General features: G+C 36.3%; 1 protein-coding gene across 10 annotated transcripts in view; it reads right to left on the minus strand.

Moving 5' to 3' along the window:
- The window catches only part of WDR41 (WD repeat domain 41), a 49,520-nt gene that overhangs the window by 8,611 nt on the left and 14,127 nt on the right, over positions 1 to 26,782 (minus strand). For 8 of the 10 annotated variants that reach the window (XR_002522599.2, XM_003899844.4, XM_031666259.1 and 5 more), the window contains exons 3-9: positions 25,034 to 25,082; positions 23,376 to 23,507; positions 19,363 to 19,425; positions 13,571 to 13,682; positions 10,952 to 11,014; positions 9,425 to 9,535; positions 809 to 993 (exon numbers count right to left, since the gene is read on the minus strand). Coding sequence is in view for 9 of the 10 variants with exons in the window: in XM_003899844.4 (XP_003899893.1) it covers positions 809 to 993; positions 9,425 to 9,535; positions 10,952 to 11,014; positions 13,571 to 13,682; positions 19,363 to 19,425; positions 23,376 to 23,507; positions 25,034 to 25,082 (715 nt within the window). In the remaining variant the exon portion in view is untranslated. The remainder of the gene's footprint in view (positions 1 to 808; positions 994 to 9,424; positions 9,536 to 10,951; positions 11,015 to 13,570; positions 13,683 to 19,362; positions 19,426 to 23,375; positions 23,508 to 25,033; positions 25,083 to 26,782) is intronic. The other 2 variants (XM_009208649.3, XM_021939485.2) reach the window with 1 other exon arrangement.

A 26,782-nucleotide genomic window follows, 5' to 3' on the forward strand; every position in this document is an offset into this window, starting at 1 on the left:
ATCCTAATCTCTCGTTTTGTTTTTAAAGAGTGGTGCAAAGAAAAATGGATCATATTCTCCCCCTGCCACAGAACATACTACTGAAATTTTTAATAAAAATAACAGGCATGCTGTTAGAAAACCTAAACAGTATAGAAAGTCACAAAACAGAGAAAAGCCTCCCCAACTCCTCCTCCTCGAAGGGTACAACTCATAAACATTTCTTGTAATTACATTTAGAAAAGTTATTTGCCCTTTAAACACATTTTCTGAGCCCCTGATGCTAAGAGATTTGTCTTCTAGATCAGAGAGAAGATTCAGTAGTCCACTGGTACTGATCTGTTACAGCAAAACAGATGTCAAGTGCTTCAAGAGCATCACTCCCAAGCCCTGTGGGATGGAAATCAACAATTCTCACTCAATTTATCTTGCCCCAAGATGCCAGCAGACTAAGAGAAACATTCCTAAAATTTTAAATTTCCTTTGCCTCACTAAATGCACCAGATCTTCAAAATAATTCTTTTTCACTGTTTCTTAAAACAATTTTAAGCGTTAACCTCAAATCCAATGGGATTATTTAATCCAACCCAAAATTTCAATAGAGTTTTAAAATCTGTGTCCATTTAATCATTTCCTTGCCTCGAGATTAGAAGCAAAGATTAAAATGCTTTTTTAACACAAATCATACAATTTTAGAAAAAAGTCAGACCATTTTAAAGCACAACCTGAAACCATGATGATACCCTTTTATGTCCAACATGGGATTAAATTTTTAAAATCAGGATTGGGTTTATGTAAAAGGCAAGTTTATAGTGTATAGATTTTTTACCTCTTCATCACATGTGAAATGATGAATAGAAATGTCATTTGATTTTTGACAGAGTTTTATTTCTTGTTGGGTGTCCAGTTGTGGAGATGGGTCCCAGAAGTTGCGTTCATAGGCCTGCATGGTCCAGTCCAGCGCATCCCAGATGATCAGCTCTCCGATGTGGGAGCCGGTGACAAAACTCAAATCTAGGCAAAGTTCACATAGGCCTCATTATTGATCATTTTATCTAGGTAAAGGTAAAACTGAATGGAATGTCTAGTAGTAATGCTCTATAAAACCACAGTAATTAGAACAGTGAGGTACCTAGGCAAGCCAACAGAAAGATTAATATAAGAATAAGAAGGCCAGAAATAGACTCAAATTATCTTAGTAATTTAGTATGTAACAATGATTGCATTTCATTTCAGTAAAGAATACCTCATGCTGGAATATCTGGTTACATTTAAGGGGAATAAAAGTAAAAGAACATCATCTTGGATCATCCACCAAAATAAGTTTCAAATAGATTAAAACATGAAAGTTACTTAAAGGATGGAAGAAAATAAAAGTGAATACTTTTATGAGTGTGGAGTGGTAAAGGGCTCTCATGGAAGCAGAGTGGGGTGCCAGGGGAAGAGATCCTAGTAAATAGCTGCTTGGCAAAACAAAAACAAAGACCAGGCACAGTGGCTCATGCCTGTAATCCCAGCACTCTGGGAGGACGAGGCAGGTGGATCACCTGAGGTCAGGAGTTCGAGACCAGCCTGGCCAATATGGTGAAACCCCATTTCTACTAAAAATACAAAAATCAGCTGGGCATGGTGGTGTGTGCCTTAGTCCCAGCTACTCGGGAGGCTGAGACTGGAGAACTGCTTAAACCTGGGAGGCGGAGGTTGCAGTGAACTGAGATCGCACCATTGCACTCCAGCCTGGGCAACAGAGCGAGACTCAGTCTAAAAAAAAAAAAAAAAAAAAACCACACACACACACAAATACACTTAAATGACAAAAAGCTGGGAAAAAATTGCAACTTGGATGACAAAACAGGTTTATTATACTTGATACATAAGCAGTTCTTGGAAATTAAGAACAAGATAAATACAGCAGAAAAAAAAATGGGAAAAGGACCTGAAAAGGCAAAACAAATACAAATGGTCATTAAACATGTGAAAAGATGTTCAATTCCTTTAATAATCAAAGAAATTTTAAAAAAGAGATATCATTTATTTACTTATGAATCAGGAAATATTATAAAACAGGAAAATACCCAATACAGTACTGGCAAAAGCATAAGAAATCAGCACATTCATGTACTGCCTAATACATTGGCTTTTTTTTTCAAAGATTAATTTGCTAATATGTATCAAAACCTAAAAAATGTAAATCTCTTGATCCAACAATTCCACTTCTAGGAATTTATCCTGAAGGAAATACATAAATGTACAAGGTTGTTACATACATATATGTACAAATACACACTCTTAAAAATCTGAAGATTAACTACACATCGAATTGAGAATTGAATAAATAAGACATCAACAAAATGAAATAGCAATGCTGTTATTAAAAATTAAGTTACAAAAGTATGCTTATCAATGTAAGCTTAGATATGGAAATATACTTATGACATATTATTACAAAACAGTAAACCATATGAACACACATGTACACACATACATATGCCCAGAAAATCACCTAGAAAGATGTGGACTGGTGTTTAATACTGGAGAGTGGAAAGATTTTAACTTATATTTTTAATATTTTTCACTATTTTCATATTTTTCTACTATGATTACGTATAACTTGTACCAGTTTTTAAAACCTTTAAAAGTGGATTTTTTCCATTTTACATATTATATACTTTACACACAACATATTTAATAGAACATGTACAACTGCTAGACTTATTTCAAATAAATGTAATTTATTTAAATTATTACATATTTATGGTAAGACAGAAGAGTATAATGCACTTAGTCTAGAAATCCATGTTCTGATTTTGGCTCTGCCTGTTGCTAGCCAGGTGGTCTTTAGGAAGAAGTTTAACCTTTATCTTGGATTCCTCATGCATTAAATGAGATGACTGCAAAAATTAAATTGAATAATAAACACGTAGCCATTTCAAAAAGACATCAAATGTTATCTTTGCGCCCCTGGTAGTATTTTGAGCCCCTGGTATTATTCCACATTAACTGTATTAAAACATCCTATTACTTGTTAATTTAGGAATACATAGATGAGTAATTATGATTTAATTATTTCATTTATCAAATAAACCAGCAAGACAGAAATCTCTAATGACCACACGAACAATCTCTTAAGAGATACAGAATTACCAGCAACCCTACATGTAAACATTATTTGTCTTGGCTCCAAGGCTATAATAGGTAGATTATTAATATCTAATTTCTATAGTTTATTAACAGACTCTATAGAACTTACTCCGTGGAGAAATCACTTCTCATCTGTGGAGCAAAACGGGCTTCTAGTTTTAGTAGTGGGAAAGTTAGGGCAGTCCCAATCTTCCCAGGACCTTCTTTCCCACTCCTTTCCCTCCTTTTTCCAATTTCATTCAAACTACAAAAGAACCAGAGATGCTAAGGAAGGAAGATTCCCCTTGACTCTCACTCTGCATCTGTACTCATAACACAGAATTAACCTACTGAGACCATGCAGCTGCCTGCTCTGACTTAATCCTCCAAGTGTCTGTGATTCCTCCATGCAGTAGAAACAAAATATTAACGACCAGTTGGAATTTTCCCTAAAAATAAAATGCTGGCATTCAGCTGAGTCAGCATTTCCCCCCCCCCCCCCCCCCCAGATGGAGTCTCACTCTGTCGCCCAGGCTGGAGTGCAGTAACACAATTTTGGCTCCCTGTAACCTCCACCTCCCAAGTTCAAGCGATTCCTGTCTCAGCCTCCTATGTAGCATGTGACACCAAACCTGGCTAATTGTATTCTTGGTAGAGACAGGTTTCGCCATGTTGGCCAGGCTGATCTCGAACTTCTGACCTCAAGTGATCCAACCCCCTCAGGCTCCCAAAGTGCTGGGATTACAGGCGTGAGTCACCGTGCCTGGCCAATCGGCACATATTTTTAAGCAGTTTACACATGGTAAACTAATTCCCAAATAGGTCATTCAAAATGTTTCATGACAAACAACCTCAATGATATATTATTAGTAGATGGATTTTCATCCTGTATCAAAAGCCACTTAGTATGAAAATCTCACCTGTTATCTGTCTATCCATCCCTCACAAGTACTAACACCTCATGATTACCAAAGCATGCTGGCAACATGATACAAGACAAGGAATAAAATAAAGGAGCACCCAGAGCCTTCTGCCTAGAGAGATTAGCAGTTATTTTTGGTCTGTCTTAGAAAACCTTCTGCCTGGGGCATTCCAATCTTTTTAGCAAATCTGGTACTCATTATCCACACTTGTTGGTGTTCTGTCATACAAGTTTAAGGTTGCCCTGGGGCCACCCCTCTGAAAATAAGACTTGCCCTGTGATGTACAATCCCAAGCAACTGGCCATATCTTTCATTGGTAGTGGGTGAGGAGAAAGGAGCAGAGCTGCAAGTGAAGCAGGGTATCGTACAACATAAACATTTCAGGATCACTGACATCCACATCACAGCTAACATGCCTATGTACTGAAAGATGAGATTGTCAGCAAATCATTTTCAAATTTTAACAGACTACTTGGTCATGTTTGATTCCTAAATATACTTTTGGCTTATTTATTATCTGTAGTATAATTTTATAGTCATAGAGTTTATAAAGTAAAAAGTACTTTAAAAGTAAAAAATCCAAAAGCTAGAAGAAGACAAGAAATAACTAAGATCAGAGAAGAATTGAAGGAGACAGAGACATGAAAAACTCTCCAAAAAAAATCAATGAATCCAGGAGCTATTTTTTTTTCTGAAAAAATTAATAAAATTTACCACTAGCTAGACTTATAAAGATGAAAAGAGAGAAGAATCAAATAGACACAATAAAAAATGATAAAGGGGATATCACCACTGACCCCACAGAAATACAAACTACCGTCAGTTAATACTATAAACACCTCTATACAAATAAATTAGAAAATCTAGAAGAAATGAATAAATTCCTGGACACATACACCCTCCCAAGACTAAACCAGAATAAGTCAAATCCCTGAATAGACCAATAACAAGTTCTGAAATTGAGACAGTAATTAATAGCCTACCAACCAAAAAAAGTCCAGGACCAGACGGATTCACAGCTGAATTCTACCAGAGGTACAAAGAGGAGCTGGTACCATTCCTTGTGAAACTATTCCAAACAACTGAAAAGGAGGGACTTCCTAATTCATTTTATGAGGCCAGCATCATCCTGATACCAAAACCGGGAAGAGACACAACAAAAAAAGAAAACTTCAGGCCAATATCGCTGATGAACATCGATGCAAAAATTCTCAATAAAATACTGGCAAACACAATCCAGCAGCACATCAAAAAACTTACCCACCACAATCAAGTAGGCTTCATCCCTGGGTTGCAAGGATGGTTCAACATATGCAAATCAATAAACATAATCCATCACATAAACAGAACCAATGACAAAAACCACATGATTATCTCAATAGATGCAGAAAAGGCCTTTGATAACATTTAACATCCCTTCATATTAAAAATTCTCAATAAACTAGGTATTGATGGAAGGTATCTCAAAATAATAAGAGCTATTTATAAGAAACCCACAGCCAATATCGTATGAATGGGCAAAAGCTGGAAGCATTCCCTTTAAAACCTGGTACAGGACAAGGATGCCCTCTGTCACCACTCCTATTCAACATAGTATTGGAAGTTCTGGCCAGGGCAATCAGGAAGGAGAAAGAAATAAAGGGTATTCAAATAGGAAAAGAGGAAGTCAAATTGTCTCTGTTTGCAGATGACATGATTGTATATTTAGAAAACCCCATTATCTCAGCCCAAAAACTCCTTAAACTGATAACCAACTTCAACAAAGTCTCAGGATACAAAATCCATGTGCAAAAACCACAAGAATTCCTTTATACCAACAATAGACAAGCAGAGAGCCAAATCATGAATGAACTCCCATTCACAATCACTACAAAGAGAGTAAAGTACCTAGGAATACAGCTAACAAGGGATGTGAAAGAGAACTACAAACCACTGGTCAAGAAAATAAGAGAGGACACAAATAAATGGAAAAACATTCCATCCTCATAGATAGGAAGAATCAATATCGTGAAAATGGCCAGACTGCCTAAAGTAATTTATAGATTCAATGCTATTCCCATCAAACTACCACTGACATTAAATTAGAAAAAACTATTTTAAATTTCATATAGAATCAAAGAAGACCCCGTATAGCCAAGACAATCCTAAGCAAAAAGAACAAAGCTGGAGACATCACGTTACCTGACTTCAAACTATACTACAAGGCTACAGTAACCAAAACAGCCATATAAACCAATGGAGCAGAACAGAGACCTCAGAAATAACACCACACATCTACAGCCATCTGATCTTCAATAAACCTGACAAAAACAAGCAATGGGGAAAGGATCTCCTATTCAGTAAATGGTGCTAAGAAAACTGGCTAGCCATATGCAGAAAACAGACACTGGACCCCTTCCTTACACTTTATACAAAAATTAACTCAAGATGAATTAAAGACTTAAACGTAAGAAAGACCTAAAACCATAAAAACCCTATAAGAAAACCTAGGCAATACCATTCAGGACATAGGCATGGGCAAAGACTTCATGACAAAGATGCCAAAAGCAATTGCAACAAAATCCAAAGCAGACAAATGGGATCTAATTAAAAAGAGCTTCTGCACAGCAAAAGAAACTACCATCAGAGTGAAAAGGCAATCTACAAAATGGGAGAAAATTTTTGCAATCTACCCAACAAAGGGCTAATATCCAGAATTTATAAGGAACTTTAATTTACAAGAAAAAAACAACCCCATCAAAAAGTGGGCAAAGGATATGAACAGGCACTTCTGAAGACATTTATGTGGCCAACAAACATACAAAAAACAGCTCAACATCACTGATCATTAGAGAAATGCAAATCAAAATCACAAGATACCATCTCACACCAGTCAGAATGGCAATTAATTAAAAAGTCAGGAAACCACTGATGTTGACGAGGCTGTGGAGAATAGGAAGAACACTTTTACACTGTTGGTGGGAGTGTACATTAGTTCAACCATTGTGGAAGACAGTATGGCGATTCCTCAAGGATCTAGAACCAGAAATACCACTTGACCCAGCAATCCCATTACTGGGTATATACCTAAAGGACTATAAATCATTCTACTACAAAGGCACATGCACATGTATGTTTACTGCAGCACTATTTACAACAGCAAAGATATGGAACCAACCCAAATGCCCATCAATGATAGACTAGATAAAGAAAATGTGGCACATACACACCATGGAATAATGTGCAGCCATAAAAAGAAATGAGATCATGTCCTTTCCAGGCACATGGTCATGAAGCTAGAAGCCATCATCCTCAGCAAACTAACACAGGAACAGAAAATCAAATGCCGCATGTTCTCACTCTAAGTGGAAATTGAACAATGAGAACATATGGACACAGAGAGGGGAACAACACACACCAGCACCTCTTGTGGGGAAGGGGAGGAAACTGAGAGGACAGGTTGATAGGGGCAGCAAACCACCATGGCACAAGTATACCTATGTAACAAACCTGCACATTCTGCACATGTATCCCATTATTTTTAGAATAATTTTTTTAAAAAGATCATTTAAAAGGCAGTAAAAAGTATATGATGCTTTCTGTAACTTTCATTAACAATTTTTTCTTTAGTTTTCCCTTTTTTCCCCTTACAGATTTGGCAAAGGAATACTTGAAGAAAGTTTTCAGAAACTGCTGTAAGTTCCTCTGTGTCTCACATGGTAAAAGAAGTGCCATGAGGTTCAGGCTATCTAGTACCATCCCATCGTCTTCATTTCAGAAACCATGCTGGCTCAATAGTACCAGTGCTTCACTGCTAAAACAAAGTAACTACGCGTGACCAGTGTAATGGGCCAAATACTGCTGGGCTTTTCTCAGCAGCCCTGGGAACTTGAGACTTAAGACTCAGTGTCACCAATGAGGCTTCAGAGGGCTTCCCAAGTAAGAACTTGCCTTTTGTGCTATGTCTCCATCCACGGCTAGAGAACAAGAGCCCCCCAGAGAACATTAAAGGGACACCAGCAACCACTGTTCTATCACCACAGACAATCTAGTCCTTAGAAAGACCTGTAGCTGGGTTTTACAGTAAGATGGCTATTAGGGAGGAAGATTTTGGAGCTGGGAGGGACATTCTTACTGGTATATCTGAACACATGACTGAATGGACACAAATGGAGACTAGGCTTGGTACTCTCTGTGCCCCTTGCTCCCCTTTGTCTCACGCTTACACAAAATACTGCTTAAAACCAAAGCCGGCCAGGCTTGGTGGCTCATGCTTGTAAATCCCAGCACTTTGGGAGGCTGAGGCAGGCAGATCATGAGGTCAGGAGTTCGAGACCAGCCTGGCCAATATGGTGAAACCCTGTCTCCACTAAAAGTACAAAAATTAGCCAGGCGTGGTGGCATGCGCCTGTAGTCCCAGCTACTTGGGAGGCTAAGACAGAAGAATTGCTTGAACCTGGGAGGCAAAAGTTGCAGTGAGTCAAGACCGCGCCACTGAACTCCAGCCTGGGTAACACAGGGAGCCTCCGTCTCAAAAATAAAATAAAATAAAATAAAATAACAAAGCCAGGCCAGGCCTCAGGGAGATATGTTGCTGGGGTGCTGTCTAGTCCTTCCACTACATCGTATTCCCAGCATCCTTACAGGAGCGTCCTGCAGGCTCCACCAGACTATCAAACTGAAGCCACCAAGAGTCCTCTCACATGACTTCATACACAGATCACCCAGCACAGTTCTGATGATATAAGCTGTCACTTATTTGCAAGTGAACTGAATGTCAAGATCAGTGGTTTGTGATCTTGCCATCTGATGTCAGATTTAGCTCACAGGAGATACTCATTAAAATCATTTAGGAAGCCAAATAGGATGTACAGCAAGTCAAAACCCCCACCATAAGGAAGGGAAGACATGACCCATTTTCTGCAGACTTTTACTTTAGTTTGGTGTTATTGTTTGAGAGTCTTCAATCAGGATTACAACTGGCTTGAATCCTGCTCATTCTAGTGTAAGTGTATATGCTGTGTGATATTGTATGGTGTGGACGGCAAGACAAAAGGGCATATTTCCAATCTCTTTGCAAAAGAGGAACTAGCCAGAACCACCTGCCAAAAATGCTGAAACAGCCTGTGACAGTCATCCCACAGCTACCAAGCAGCGCCTGAGATTATGTTCTCCTCTATTTTCTTTTCTCTGCCTTACTCTATTTTCCTTGTCCCTAAATCTCAGACCTAGCAATCTAGGGAACTTGCTCAGCTCCACTGGCTAAAACTTCAGAGTAAAAGAGAATGACAATCCCTACTAATCTAAAGCATTATTTTAATGACTTATGCTAGAATCCCAGAACAAAGCAAGGCTCATGGTTCAGAGCAGGTTGTGTTAACAGGCACAAAATTGTACACAATAAATGTACACAATGAGCTTACCATTGACATTAATCAATGAGAGAATATTATCCTGGTGATCAAGAAGGTGCTTAATTTCAAGAATATCCCATTCTAGTGATCCTTCTGTGGGTGCTACCAACCTGAAAATTACTAAATGAAAAAGACAGATAAAATTTTATTACAATGTTCAGAGGATAAAATTCCACTTCTTCTCTAAAAAAAAGCATTTCATTAAGTGAAAAATACCTACCATACTGAAAAACCCATTTCCAAAAAACAAAAAGCCATATTCATACTACTTTAAACTATTTCTTTCAAATGCTTGAGATGTTTGAGATGATCTACTAAAACCCATACTGAATGTGTCCTGAAGAACCCTCTTCCTTTACTGACTTTTCCAAACACTGAAGCTCCCATTCTCTCTAGGGTTTCGATGGATGTCTGGCTATCTCAACTCACTCACTCCCTAGCCAGTGACTAGCCCACATTCCTGAATCACCTCCACCATCAGCTTTCTCTACTCATGTCCCCAGGCCAATAAGCATTACTACAGAATAAGCTGCAAATCCAAGCTTAACTTCAACTCAGTAAAGACATAAGCAGCTTCTTTTTTAAAAAGTTTTTGATTCCTAGGCATATACCATTAAATTACAAATTCTCTGAGTATGTCTTATAATGTTTATATGTCATGCAGTTCTTTTGACTATAGTAATGTTCAATGTGTTGCTTTTCTCATTATCGACTTTAACAAATACAGTTTTATTTAAACTAGTATAAATCCTAACTTTAATCAATGCACAAAACCCATAATAAAATCTACTGATGTGATTCTATCAACAGCATTTACTAAACATTTATGTTCCGGGAACTCTAGGTACCAAATGTGAATGAGGGCCAGTCACAAATGCTCAGTCCAGAGTGGGAGAGAGACTTGTTTATAAACAGGCTTACCGTCAATATACTGAGTGTTTAATACCCACTGGACCAAGTGCTGTGGAAGCTCAAAGACTAGGATGACTACCACCTGAGAAGTGACAAATCTCAGAGATCATGTCCTTTTCAAATTATGAAAAGTATCTTTTCTTTCTCACATTTCTCTCTGGAAGACAGGTCATGTCATGCTTCTTTCTGTGTCTCCGACAGTATTTTACCAAACTACAAATCTCTAACAAGGTTATTTAATCCTGACAGCCACTGTGGTTGTCAAAAGAAGATTTCAGTCAACAGAAAAGAGAACTCTTTCTGATACACATCGAACTTATGGGAAATTCTACTTTAGTTGGAATATTATGAAGTGATCTTGAGACTGGAATTTTGGAATAAGAAGCAATATACTGTTTAACCAAGCTAACATACTGATTAAAAGACTGATAAGAAAAAGAAACCTGGCCTAACATCCTGAAAATGTCTCAGTCTCTGTATCACTTCAACGATCCCAAGAAGCCAAGACTGGGGCACAGGGAGATGTCCGTTAAATAAAAAACAAATTAGTCTTTCAGCATGTGTATACAATTCTCATTGAAAATATACAAGAAGAAAAAGAGAAAGAAAAAAATTCATACTCACTCAGTTCTTTGCCAACTGCTGCCACAACACAGTTCTTAGGTATTTCAACCAAAGCACTAATACCTCCAAAAACATATAAAACAAAGGTCAAATTATTTTTCTCACAGATTACATCAAAAACAAAAACATTCTCAGTTTTATGTCAGTCGTTTTCCATAAAGAAGATAAAGCACACAGAACTCGCTCCACACACACTTCCTCGCTTGCTTACTCATGGAAAACGATTTTGTTAAATGTAGGTTTCCGAGACTTTTGGAAGACATTATTGATTTATTAAGAGCAGAATATGGAGTTGTTATTTTTTGGTTTTTTTGGTTTTTTTTTGTTTTTTACTGTGGTGATAAAAGTGGTAGATTCAGCCATTCAAACTTATTTACAAGGGATCCCTTAAGATAATCACCATTACCCATTTACAAGATGGCTAGCTCAAAAGTGATGTAAAATTGGGGTTTTCCTTCCTGTAAACTTAAGAAGATTGAGCAGGCTCCCTGGCGCTGAACAAACTAGCCAACAGTCAGCAGCTAAGAAAGCGGCCTTCAAATAGCATGTCTGTGGATCCATTAATACACGTACAAATTTTCTTCTATTATTGAAAGAATCAGATTCAACATTCTAACACACTTCACTTATTTAAGTAAAGAGGTCTGAGTATCTTTTCATAGCCAAATCATGATTTTAGGGTAACTATAACTTCTACAAGGCATGTTACAATTTTACTTCTGTGGGCATGAATAAAAAAGTTGATATATTAGAACCACTACATGTTGGCAAAAGAAAAAAAAACCTGTTTAATTTTTCCATTATGATATATATGTAATTTACAATATATATATGCAAGTGTGGAAAATGGTCTACTCATTTGCTTATCCTTCCATCCATCAAAGGACTAACTGTTGTGATTTGGACAGTATTTCTGGCCAAGATTTTTCTCCACATAGGCGTGTTTTAACAGTAGGATTTGTATTTTCCCATGTACGAGGAGGAGGAAATGGTGCTGCAAGGAAGGCAAAGGAGTGGTACAGAGAAGGCAGAGGACATGGGAGAGCAGCAGGGTGAGTAGCAAGAGAAGAATACTAAATGCAAAAAACAGCTTGTTTAAAAATATTTCACTAACTTGTATGTGAAAATTCTAGAAGCCCAACAATCCAGAAGTAGCAACCTAATACTCAGAATCACAGAACATATTGCTGGAAAGGACACGGATGCCCTGTGTTTTAGTCCAGGGCTCCTTCCATTGTATCACATTGACTAAGATTATCTTTGCTTATTTCCAAACACAGAATAACTGCTTGTAAAAGCTCCATCACCAGTCCATAAATCAAGCAGGGCTTATGAAAGGACATCATGGCATAAGGGTCTAATAACACTGTTAACAATCTGGCCTCCAGTAATGCGGAAAACCCAAATGACAACAGCTCACCAGTGGTAACCCACGGCCTTCTCAAGGCTTTCCCACAGATACCTTCAAAGCCTCTGTTAACTCTTGAGACACTGATGAACGGCAGTATTGTGATGACTTAATATATAGTACTTAAAGATAACTTGCAAAACAAAGGGAGACTGCAATAAGAGGTGGCTATTTCCAGGAACACACAGAAGATTCTTTTCAGCCCCGATTTCAACATTTTACAATATAACTTTACCAAAATAAAATTCATGAAAACCACAGGCTAGTGAAAGAGAGAGGAAAATGAACATAAAGATGTATAATTCATGGTAACAGTACACAGGGAAATATATTCTAGATTTGAGCAAGATTATTAGTAATCAAATGTTGAACTGAGTGGTTAAATTGTAAACCCTAGCAATGTATGGATTTAGTTTTCCTAAGTCATTATTTTTCTGATACTTTAAAATATCTATGTGGAGCTAAGCTAGCTCCTATTAGTAACCAAATTCAATTCACAGGGCTCCTGCTACCATTGAAATGTCAACAACGTGCACGATAATGTTCCTTTTAGGATAACCAGGCTCATTTGATTATTTTTAGAAATAACGATAGTTAATACTGTGACTTCAAGGTTGTTATTAAAACCTACCCATTTATATTTAAATATTTTACTCTAAAAATAGATTTTATTTTTTAAGATCCTTGGTATCAAAAAGTCAAAACTGATTTGATTATTTTTTTTCTGTTGAAACCAAAAGCACATGCACACAGAATTCTGAGAAAATGAAACTTTATCAGTAAGCTTGCACATGTATGAACTTTTTGGTAAGGACAATTGTAAAAAGAGGTCATCCTTAGGCATTTATTCAAAGTTAATGACCCCACAAATGCTACTATAAAGGTGTAAGGGTCTGCTTCTAGGTATCAGCGTGCTCATCAAACACAGTTCAAGAAAACAGCCTAAGAGCATTGGAAAAGGTTGTTCTTGAGAAATTCTGTTAGAAGGGAAGGGGAAGTCAAAAGGATTGGAGTCTTCTCCTTCTGATTCAGGATAAAAATGTATTTTACACAACCCCTGATCTGAATTGAATATGGCTGTTATCTTCAGAACTGAAAAGAAAAATCCCCTATATTGACCTTTCTACTTATGGGAAGTCTCTCTGAAGATCTGCTGTGTCTTCTAGAGTCTGTCAATCACAGTTCAAAATTACCTTGATTTGTTTTTTTACCTGTATCAGAAAGGTGGCTAGTCTTACACAGGAGATCTAATTTTCGGTTCCACACACACAGGTCATTCCCACCAGAAAGCCAAACATCTAGTCTCTGAAGAACAGTTAAACACTGCAAAATGTATTTGAAATGTATATCAGGTTAGAAACTCAAGCAGTCATTGTTCAGTGGTTTTAAAATATATCCCCAAGTTCTTTAACCCCTTCCTTCAATAGGTGGAGCTTATTTCTCCTTAGTAGAGCATGTGGGCACTACTAAGTGACTAGCTTCTACCAAACAGAATCTGGCAAGAGGGATGATGTGTGACTTACAAGACTAAGTCATAAAATACACTGTGGCCTCCTCCTTGTTCTCTCTTGGATCACATGCTCTAAGGTGAAGACACTAAAGCGGTCACATGGAGAAAGGTTCATGTAGCAAAGAGCTGAGGCCTCTGGGCAAAAACCAGCACTAACTTGCCAACCACATAGGTGAGCCTCCTGGGAGGGAGCTCCTCCACCACAGTCAGCCCTTCAGATAGCAGGAGCCTCAGGAGAGGCCCTGAGCCAGAACCACCCAGAGAAGATGCTCTCTAGTCCTAATCGCAAACACTGTGAGATGACAAATGTTTATTGTATTAAGATACTACGTTTTGAGGTAATTTGTTACTCAGTAATAAATTACTAATACACAACTGCCTCAACTCCTTTTTAAATCAAACTGAAACTATGACCTTAGTTTCTCTGTATCTTTAGAATAAATAACGCCTAAGTCTTCTCAATTCTATATATTTGGTAGACTCAGGAAAGTGAGTGTTTCAAGTACCATATAAGCCTTTAATAGTACTCTCCTTGTCCACTGACTCTGAGTCAGACAAGGCCAAGAGCAAGGAAGAAGAACAGAAAATAAAAGGCAGAGGTTCTGGTAATCTTGCCTAGGCTGAGCAGGGCTGCTTTTAAAACTGTCAGGTGATCGAGACCAGCCTGGCTAACACAGTGAAACCCCGTCTCTAGAAAAATACCAAAAAACTACCCGGGTGAGTTGGCGGTGGGAGGCCTGTAGTCCCAGCTACCTCGGGAGGCTGAGGCAGGAGAATGGCGTGAACCCGGCATGAGCTTGTGGTGAGCCAAGATCGCCACTGCACTCCGCTAGGCCTGGGCGATGAAAGGCAGGACTCCGCCTCAAAACAAACAAAACAAACAAAAACTGTTGATTAAAAGAATCGAAAATAACCAATGCAGTTTATATTTCTAGTACTCCTACTCTGTCTAATCTCTGGAATTTTTTTTTGAGACGGAGTCTTGCTCTGTTGCCCGGCTGGAGTGCAGTGGTGCTTATCTCAGCTCACTGCAAGCTCCGGCCCCAGGTTTAGCCATTTTCCCAGCCTCCCAAGTAGCTGGGACTACAGGCACCCCGCCACCTCACCGCTAGTTTTTGTATTTTTTAGTAGAGACGACGCTTCAACTGCGGTTAACCAGGATGGTCTTGATCTCCTGACCTCGATCCTGGCCTGCCTCGCCTCCCAAAGTGCTGGGATTACAGGCTTGAGCCACCGCGCCCGGCCTAATATCTGGATTTTTAATGCTAGTGTTTCATTTCTTTTACTGCCAAATAGTATTCCACTGTGTGGACATACATTGTGTTTATTCATCAGTTGATGGACATATAGGTTGTTTCCATTTTGACAATTATAATATTGCTATGAACAATTATGTATACATTTTTATATGAACTTACATTTTCATATCTCTTGGGGATATAGCAAGGAGTGAGACTGCTGGGTCAAATGATAATTCTGTTTAACTGTTTTCCAAGGTGGCTGTATTGTATCATTCTAGATCCCACCAGAAATGTATGAAGGTTATAATTGCTCCACATTCTTACCAACACTTGTCTTTTACATATTAGCCACTTTAGTATATAGGAAATAGTATTTCACTGTGGTTTTGACTTGCATTTCTCTAGTGACTAATGATGTTGAACCCTCTTTTTCATGTGCTTATTTGACATTTGTTTATCTTCTTTGGAGAAATTTCTTTCTTTCAAATCTTGTCTATTTTTAATTGGAGTATTTGCTTTTTTACTGAATTCTTCATAGATTGTATACACAAGTCCCTTATCAGATATACGATTTGAAAATATTTTCTCCAATTCTGTGTGTTGTCTTTCCACTTTGAAGCACAAAAACTCTTCATTTTGATGAGGTCCAATTTATTTTTTTGGTTGTTGTTGTTGATATGCTTTTGATGTCATATTTAAGATATGCCCATATTTAAGATGTGCCCAAGGTCACAAAGACGTACTCCTTTATTTCTTCCAAGATTTTTGTAGTTTTAACTCTTACATTTGAGTTAACTTTTGGATATGACACGCAGTAGGGATTAAAATTTCATTATTTTGTATGTGGATGTCCAATTGACACAGCATCATTTTTTGAAGAGACTATTCTTTCTTCCATTAAAGGTTCTTGGCACTCTTGTCAAAAACTCAATTGGCTATGTGAGGCTTTACTTCTGGGCCTTTAATTCTATTCCATTGATCTGCATGTCTATCACTATGCCAAAACCACACTGTCTTGACTACTGTAGCTTCATATTAAATTTTGAAATTGGGAAGTGTGTCTTGGAACTTTGTTTTTCCATTTTAAGACTGTTTTGGCTATTCTAGGTCCCTTGCACTCCCATATGAATTTTAGGATCAGCTTGTAAATTTCTCAAAAAAAAAAAAAGCCAGCTACAATTCTGATGAAAATTGGGTTCAATCTGTAGATCAATGTGGGTGGTGGTGTAATCATAACAGCAGTAAAATTTGACCCATGCACTCAGGATGTCTTTCCATTTATTTAGATCTTTAATATCTTTCAACAATGTTTTATAGTTTTTGGTATGTAAGTCTCATACTTCTTCAAATTTCTTTTAATAGTGATGGGGGTATTGCTATGTTGGCCAGGTTAGTCTTTAACTCCTGGTCTCCAGCAATCCTCCCACCTCAGCCTCCCAAAGTGCTAGGATTATAGGCATATGCCACCCCGCCCAGCCTACATCCATTTCTGAGTATTTTATTCTTTTGGATGCTACTGTAAATGGAATTGTTTCTTAATTTTTGGAATGTTCATTGATAATGAACAGAAATACAATTGATTTCTGTGTGTTGATATTATATCCTGAAACCTTGCTAAATCCATTTACTAGCCTCAATAGTTTGGTTGTGGACTTAGGATTTTCTATATACACAAGATCATGTCATTTGGGAATAGAGATACTTTTAGCTCTTCCTTTCCAATATAGATGTCATTTATTTCTTTTTTTAATTGCCCAACTGCCCTGGCTAAAACCTCCAGTACAATGTTAAACAGATGTGCTGAGAGCAGACATCCTTATCTTGTGCCTGATCTTTGGGGGAAATTATTTGTCTTTCACCATTTTTTTAATTAATTTTTTTTTTTTTCTTTTTGGAGACAGGGTCTTGCTCTATCGTCCAGGCTACAGTGCAGTGGCACAATTACAACTCGCTGCAGCCTCAAACTCCTGGACTCAAGCGATCCTTCCACCTTAGCCTCCAGTAATAACTTCCTCCTGTAATAACTGGGATTACAGACATGTGCCACCAGGCTGGCTAATTTTTCTTTCTTTTTTTTTTTTTTTTTTTTTGGTAGAGAAGTTTCACCATGTTGCTCAGGCTGGTCTCAAACTCCTAAGCTCAAGTAATCCACCCACTTTGGTGTCCCAAAGTGCTAGGATTGCAGGCATGAGCCACCACACCAGCCTAGCCTTTCACCATTAATACAAAATTAGCCTTGAGATTTTCACAGAAGCCCTTTATTAGGTTAAAGAAATTCTCATCTATTCCTAGTCTGTGGGGTATTTTTATCATGAAAGGTGTTGGAGTTTGTCAAATGCCTTCTCTGTTTCCTGTTGAGATGATCCTGTGGTTTTGGTCCTTTATTCTTACTAGGGTGTATTTCATTGATTAATTTTCAGATGTTAAACTAAGCTCATATTCCAGGGATAAATCTCACTTGGTCATGGTGTATAATCCTTTTTAGATGTTGCTGAATTTGGTTTGATAATATTTTATTGAGGATAATATACGCTTTTGTTACTTAACATTTTACCACTAGCATTTTCCTCTTTTAATATTCTTCTGAAATATAAATTTTAGTATATATATCTACCATAATTTATTTTCTTATAAGACATTTAGGGCACTTCCAAACATCCATTTATAAAAATGTATTTGTAGTACACATTTCTGTTCATAAATCTCTGCCCTATTTTCTGATTATTTCCTTTAAAGAGTTTTCTAGAATGATCACTGGATTAATACCTATAATAATTTATTTAGATTCATTCATAATGCCAAACTACCTTCCAGGAAGACATCAATTTATAGTCTCAATATGCAATAAAATGCCAATTTCACTATCTCCTTGCTAACATCAACCCTTTAAAAAACGTTGCTAGTTCAAAAAGTAAATGATAGTATTTCTTATATTGGGGATATAAATTTCTTAGATAAGCTATCTATTCAAGAACAACTGGACCACTGAATTAAATGAGTGCAATGCTATTTTTTAACAATTTTTATGTGAAACAGTATCACAGCAGGAGAAAACAAACACAAATATCTAGCTGATTCACATCACGGTAAAACCCCTTTTAAAACTACTTTCACTTTATTGGAATAAGATACTTTTTTAGTGACCAGTTCCTATAACCAGTTCATAACACAGTTTACCAAAGGAATTTCCCCCAAATACATTAAATTTTTTTCTTTCTTTGTTCCTTCAAGCCATGTATTTTCATTGGAAACTTAACGACCTTAGTTTTTCAGATAGCAAGAATATTTTTAAAGGAATGTAAATGGCGCATCATTTCAGGCCACATAGAGATTTTAATCAAATCAATACTTTAACGACTTCTTTAAAAATCCACTGTTAAGTTAGATAAAAGCATATATAGTACATGGCACTTTCTTCCCCTGAAACTTGACTAAGTTGATATTTTGAACAGCACAGTGCCATGAGATGGCTACCAGAGATCCTGCCTTTTTGGGAAAAAATGAACTATCCTAACTAGTGGCACACAGCAATTCTTTTTACATTAAGAAAAAAAAGAAACAAAAGAGCTCCAATATGGAGATCAGTTATCCTTAAAGTAAATAAGAGAACATCTAATACTACTACTATCTTTTACCAAAACTTGCTTACGTTACTAAAAAACAGTGGCACTTTCTCTGAACACTTAATTTCTGTAGGTATTACAAGCAACCTAGTCTTATCTGTTTGTTTCTCTAAAATGTAGCAGAGCTTCTGTCATATAATCAGCCCCAATCACTGTTTGTAAAATGAATAAGACTAACAGTAGCAGCAAATTAGCCATGTCAGTTTTTAGTTTTGAAACTAAGTAACTGACATGTCTTGCCTTTGTGACCTTAGTGAAGGCAGAGGTCACGGGACAAATAATTCTATATTTTAAATTCAAAGTATAAAGAAAACAGACCAGCTACTATTATGGTCATTCTGCAAGTAATATCTCTTCCTAGAACTACCTACAAAAAAACATACTGGGTACTACCTTTTTCCTTATCTTGCTATTGGGATTATCCCTTGCTCTAATTTCAAATGGAAACATTCTAACACTTAATACATATGCTCTCAAAAATCTGGTGTCACACGAATGAAATGACTACAAGTGTGTGGAAAGAAATAATTCATAAGACCCACTAAAGTAATTTCATCTAACTTTTTAAACCATGTCTTCTCAGACAAAAATAGATTGCCATAAAAACTCATATTTACTTAAGATTTTACCTTTACAGTAGACTGGAAGCATGATATTCTCTGAACTTGTCTGCCAGTATCACTATCCCACACCTAAATTTATGTTAAGAAATAATTTCTAGACAGAATTTTAAAATCTCAATTATAACTTTTCTAATTAACAATTAAACCACAAATGTTAAGCAGTTAGAAATTCTTTAAATAAAACATAAAATACTTAGTGTTTATACCACCACAAAAATGAATTCATATAGTGAGTCATCAACTTAGCAAAGCAGGCTTATGATCTAAAATAAGTTTGAGGTAAATTTTACTATCAAATTATTTGAAAATGCCAACATAATGAATGGTCTGAAGTACTGAATCTTTACAAGCACTAAATATTGCAACTGTTTAAAGTTTATTCTCCAGAATAGCCTACCGTAATCTAATAAGCATAAAGTACTTATACCAAAACTATCATGTCCATTAGTATTTACTGAAAGCTCCCTATAATGTGGATAGCATGATTTACTACTGTTATCTTGATTCGAGAAGACACTAACAGTGTATTACCATTACCTGTATATGCATTTAACATAATCAGAGGGCCTCTCACAAAACATCTGAGTTTAGTTTGACTTAAGAAGCACAGTGATTTTCAAACTTTTATACCATTTCCTATAGTAAGAAATACATTTCACACCATGTCTGAAAACACATTTACATACATGTATGTACTATGGATACAAATGTATATGCACATATTAAAAATTGAAACTAATTTCACAACTAGTTAACCTTATCATGGCCAATGCCTTTTGTTATATTTTTATTATACAGATGTGCCTTGACTTAAAGTACAGTTTTCTCCCACAATAAACCCATTCTAAGTGGAAAATATCCCAAGTCGAAATGCATTTAACACACCTATCAAACATCATAGCTTAGCCTGTCCTAACTTATATGTGCTTAGAACACATACATAAACTTATAGTTGGGCAAAAAAAAAAAAAGGCATCTGGCAACACAGTACACTGTAGAGTAAGGCTGTTTACCCTTGTGATCTCACAGCTGACCAGGAGCTGCAGCTCCAGGCAGCTGCTGCCCAGCACTGGTAAAGACTATCGTCCAATGTATCACTAGTGTGAGAAAATATCAAACTTCAAAATTCAAAGTACAGCTTCTACTTAATGCACCTCCCTTTCACACCATCATAAAGTTGAAAAACTCTAAGTCAGACCACCCTAGGTCAGGGACCATCTACATTCTGTGTCATGTTTTAGATGGAGCTGGATTATCATGAGAATTACGTTTTATGTATATAACACATGAAACAAACTGCTAGCATACAAAAAGTGCTCCCAGTAATTAGGAAATGTTTTCTGGCCTTGTATTTACCACAATTCTAGTAGTGTCTCACAGCCTTTTCACTTATTTCACTTTTTGCAAGCAAAATGTTTAATATTCAGTAACTTGAGCTCTTAAGGCTATTGCTTTAAAAAATTATCTACCTTCAGTATTTAATTAAGGAAGTTAGTTTTTACAGGTTGGGTATCCCTTATCCAAAATGCTGAAGACCAGAAGTGTTTCTGATTTTTTTTGGATTTTGGAATATGTGCATATATCTAATGAGCTATCTTGGGGATGGCACCCAGGTCTAAACACAAAATTCATTTATTTTTCATATACACCTTATACATATAGCCTAAGGTAGTTTTATACAATATTTTTGGCAATTTTGTGCATTAAATAAAATTTTGACTGCAACCTGTCACATGATGTCAGGTATAAAATTTTCCACTTGTGGCATCACGTCAGTGCTTAAAAAGTTTTGGATTTTGGAGCATTTCAGATTTTGGATTTTCAGATTAGGGATGCTCAACCTGTAGTAAAAACGCAAGCAGAGTAAATTTAGAATTCATCTGGGTAAGAGAGATTGCCAAATAAGTGGCCTAGAATTTTTTTCTAACAACAAAAATCATTCAGCAAAGGAAATGAGTTCATACTATCATTTACAGGTAAAATTCATAGTGACACTGTCCCAGCTACTAACTTCCGTACGTAATTTTAATCACTGCCTTAAAATATTGTTATAGTGTCTTAGGAGTGGTCTAACAAAGTATTTTAAATTCTATTTCTGCAAAGATTACACTGATATCAAAAAAAGAGAGCTTTATTTCATAATATTTGCCTCTACAGAGTAGCAATCAAGCAACTCTGACCTAACCATCTGAGTGAATTTTATGCCCTTGTTTATGTTGTATCGTAATCACAAACATACGTGTGTGTATATATGTATGTATGTAGAGAGTTTATCCCCCATTTAAACCTTTTCTTGACATTTCTTCAGCTATAAACAATCTGTCTAGAAAGCACTTCAGCTGATGAATTCATTTAAAGCACGTTACAGTCTGTATCTTGGTTCTATAAGAGCCTAAGAAATACCTATACCTTTGGGCTTACTCCAAAACTTCATCAATGCTTGAAACTGTTTAAACAGAACTTTCAGATGAGCATATACTTTTAAAAATTAATCTGACCGGGTACAGTGGCTCATGCCTGTAATCCCAGCACTTTGGGATGCCAAGGTGGGCAGATCACAAAGTCAGGAGTTTGAGGCCAGCCTTGCCAATATGGTGAAACCCCATCTCTACTACTAAAAATACAAAAAAATTTGCCAAGTGCGGTGGCGCACACCTGTAGTCCCAGCTACTTGGGAGGCTGAGGCAGAAGAATCACTTGAACCCGGGAAGTAGAGGCTGCAGTGAGCTGAGACTGTGCCACTCCACTCCAGCCTGGGCAACAGAGAGAGATTCCATCTCAAAAAAAAAAACTGACACCTTTTTTTTAAAAAATAAAAGTAATGAGAGATAACAGTAATCCATAAGCACTTGACTCTGGACTTCACAAAGCCAGTTCCACATACAGATATTAAAGGGCTGAGTTTGTTTACAGAAAACATTTTATGAAGTACAGTGGTTTGGGGCTCTGACTCTGCAGTCAGACTTGCCAGTTCTGCCCTACACTGGCTGTGTGCCATGGGGAAGTTACTTAGCCTCTATGTGACTCTACTTTTTCATCTGTAAATAAGGATAATTAAAAATAAGGCCAGGCGTGGTGGCTCACACCTATAATCCCAGCATTTTGGGAGGCCAAGGTGAGTGGATCACCAGAGGTCAGGAGTTTGAGACCAGCCTGACCAACATAGTGAAACCCCATCTCTACTAAAAATACAAAATTAGCTGGGCATGGTGGCACAGGCCTGTAATCCCAGCTACTCGGTAGGCTGAAGCAGGAGAATCACTTGAACCCGGGAGGCACAGGCTGCTGTGAGTGAAGATTGCGCCATTGCACTCCAGCCTGGGCAATAACAGCAAAACTCTGTCTCAAAAAAAAAAGGAATAATTAAAAATACCTATGTCAAAGGGCTAATTTTAAAGATTAAATGAGTTCACATATGTAAAACAATTAGAACAATGCCTGTTACACATAAGCACTTTACTACTGCTATTCCATCTTAACTTTTTACCTAAAAGTGTGGGTAAAGAAAAAGTAATTTTCCTTTTATAAAATTGTTAATTATTAAATATTAAACACACAACAAATGGTAATTCACTTTTCTGTCAGACTCAGATGCTCAAAAGATTTTTATGGGTTGGGACTATTTGGTTTCTTCTGCTCTGTAGTGAGGAAAAAAAAGTAAATTATTCTCCAGTCCAACTCATCGTTGTTTCCCTAAATTGAAAAGTAAATTGAGATAATAAAATGAATTATTTTTAAGTCCACATTCTTCCATTTTATCAATTTTATACAATGTGAGAGAGTAACTCTGGAAAGAACAGCAAGAGTCGTGGAGTTTCCATCAATAACAAGCCTTAACCTCCTATTTCCAGTCTAATACTTATCAGATACCTAATAAATGGTATCTCATAATAGAACAAAAATCATTTTTGCTGTAACAAGAATATACAGACAAGACCCTATCAGCTAAAGACTAATAATGTATGTAGTGGCTCGTTGGGCCACTATAGCTTGTTCATTTCTTCCAGATTAAAGGATACAATAACTCTTCTATCAGCAGAGGCTGTCAAGATGAGTTGATTTTTTTCTTCACAAGATTCCAAGGAAGGAAATGTAATAATAGCGGTTATCTTTTGAGTGTGTCCATTCAGTTCTAAAAGTTTTTCCCCTGTCTGAAATACCAATAAAAATGTTAATAGGCCTAGCTTTCACAATTTAGATAATCACAAATGACAACATTAAGTAGAACTGGCATATAGAATATACATATACATTCCATTTAAAATTACTTAGAATTTAACTTAAGCAATCACACAGAATCTAAACAACTGCTGAAAGTATAGCCATAAATAATTTTGATGATTTTCTAATACAAAATGCTAATTTTTAGTATATTTTTGTAGAAAATTTTAAGGAGTATTCTTTTCTATAAATTTAAAAATGTAATTGTGTAAATTAAGCATAAAAACATCAGTAACTTAGTTTGCAGAAAAAAAATATGGAGTCCCCATTGTCCAAGTATTTGTTATTGACGTCTCCAGTTATAAGGTCATAGAAGAAGATAAAAGTCAGCATAACAACTGTATATGTATCTACATACACGTAAGTATATCTATCCACTCATTTATTAACCACTTAGAAAGTCAGTCTCCACTCCATCGCTATTTAACACCAACATCTATTCCTATCCATCCAATGTCTTCATCTATCAGTCTCTCACTAATTTACCAAGTAGTATACATGCAAAAATACAATGTAAATGGCAAATCTTTCCAAGATTGCAGGACTTCATGAATGTGGTGAAAATAATGTTAAAGAACTGCTTTTATCACAGGCAAAGCCATTGAAAAATAAAGATCTAACACAGTCAGACTAGGTAACAATCCAAAATAAAGGTGAGAGGAAGATAAACACTTCGAAAAAGAACAATTTGAGTAACAAATGATCAGGAAGGGAGGCTCTGAAGAAACTGATGAAGCCTTAAGTATTTATTTTTTAAAAAGTCTTTTTTAATATTAAGTCAAACATGAGAAAAATGTCACATTATGCTATTAAGCAATGTTGAAAGAAAACTTGTGTGTCTCACAAAAATCAACACAATTCATTTATTCATTTTGGAAGTCTGGGCATAGCTACTGATAACCTAAATTTTGTTAAATAAGATTAAAATTTTGTATTTTTTGAATTTTCATACTTTGGCATTTCTTAGGAAAAAACTTTTTTTTTTTCCCCCGAGATGGTCTTGCTGTGTCACCCAGGCTGGAGTGCAGTGGCATGATCTCCTCTCACTGCAACCTCAGTCGCCTGAGTAACTGGGATTACAGGTGTGTGCCACTATGCCCAGCTGATTTCTAGTATTTTTGGTAGAGACAGGGTCTTGCTATGTTGGCCAAGCTGTTCTCAAACTCCTGGCCCCAAGTTACCCGTTCGCCTTGGCCTCCCAACGTGCTGGGATTACAGGCACGAGCCACTATACCCAGCTGGAAAAAAAATCTTAATTTAAAAAACTTTCCCTCTTCACTATGAAATACTGGTCCCCACTGTATATGGATTTATCCTAAGTAGCTCTTTTCAAATATTAATGTGTCAATTAATGATAATGATATGCAAATGTATCCCCAGATAGTATTTATATGAATACATACTCAACTATATAATCATATCTTTATTACACAATGCACACACAATCAATACACACCTGAGCATTCCACACAACTACAATTCCATCATCACCAGCAGATGCAAATCTGGTTAGGGAAAAAGGGTCAAGAAAAAAAAAATCACTGTTGACATTTAATTACTAAGATTAAGAACTATCAAACCTTATTAGTGGTACTTTGACTTACTAATATTAACGAAGATCAAGTTCTTTGAGCTAATTTTAAAAATATTTATGAAACACATTCCAGGTACTGTGCCAGGTATGAAAGATCAAAAGATAAATAAGACATTTATAGGTTTACAAAGAATAACCTGCTAGAAATGTAAAAATAATCTTTAAAGTCCTTCTTTGCTTTCAAATTCCATGATTTTAAGAAACCCTTGACTTAAGTGAAATGAAACCAAGCTGAGAAGTGGCTTCAGTGATAGGAAGTGATATTCCAGGGGTGGAACTGATCACAACGTTAGATAAATTCATTACTTTATTATTCTGTCTGTAAATAATTGTATTTAAAGTCAAGATCTATCCTTTGCTCAGTTCAACTCCTTAGTCTTTCCACATAAATGCTTTGTTCTTGGTTTGGAAGGTTTGAGGACTTTTTTAGGGTTTTTTGTTGTTTTTTAGTGAAGATGCTTGAAATGCACAGGTAAAGTTTGTCTCATGGCATGAAAAATGAGCTGTGACACTCTACTATAGCTTCTCTCTCCTTTTTACATCCCATTCACCATATACACAGGGACAACAACCAAATTCTGTAGAGTAGAAGATACCCTTAACACAAACACTATCAAGAGGAATAACCTGTCATACAGGATTATTCATCATCATATTATACTAAAATTCACCATCATCATATTATACTAACCCAACAAAATAGGATACAATAATCACACTGTAAGCATGTCAAATAATTTATTGTTAATGTTGTACACAAGTTTGTAAATAATTTTTAATGATTCAGAATCAATTTAAAGCTATCCCCATAATATCGCTTTCACTCAAATCGAGGTTTTTTCTTTTTTTTAGTAAAAGAGAAAGAAGTGGTATTAAAGAGAGCCAGCTATGAATGACATATAACTGTCCCCCGATAATTAACAGATGCTATGTGAGCATCTGTTCTAATGAATTCTACCCCTTTATAACAAAATCCCACTACTTCAGTCATGAAATACTTTAACACTCCAAACTGAGTTTCATGTTCAAATTTCTTAACTTCAGTTTCAAAGTTCAGTGCCTTCACTGGCTCAGACAATTCCCATACTCAGTTCTTATTTCAAAACCCTTTGAGTACATCTACTACTGGTAGAACTAAGATTATTCAGGAGATCTGAAATTGATCAAATACAGTCTGACAAAGTCTTTTAATAATTTTTAAATACAGAACTACCTATCTTTTTAATGGAAAGGACCTTTTAAATTTAGGTAACTGGCTAAAAATCACATAGTTATTTTTAAATTCACGCCTATCATTTATTCTTATTTTAAAATGTGAGATATAAAAGATCTAGAGATTAAAAAGAAAATGATCATTTTAAAAATAAAAATAGATTTCCTATGCTTAATTATCTACATTTTCTCAATCAGATTAATAAATAGTACCCTGAATATCAAAAATAGTTGCTGGAAATAAATCTTTAGCAGCTTATGTTTCTGGGCCTATTGATTTCTTTTTATTCATATAGTGACAGTGGGGAGGGCAGGACTCAAGGTCTTAAGTGTTCTTTGGTATAAAACATCAATTTCTATTGATTCTTTAAACTCTTATAATTGCTTTTCTGCCATTTA

The sequence above is a fragment of the Papio anubis genome, chromosome 5 (genome assembly GCF_008728515.1).
Source record: "Papio anubis isolate 15944 chromosome 5, Panubis1.0, whole genome shotgun sequence".
NCBI classification, from domain to species: Eukaryota; Metazoa; Chordata; class Mammalia; order Primates; family Cercopithecidae; genus Papio; species Papio anubis.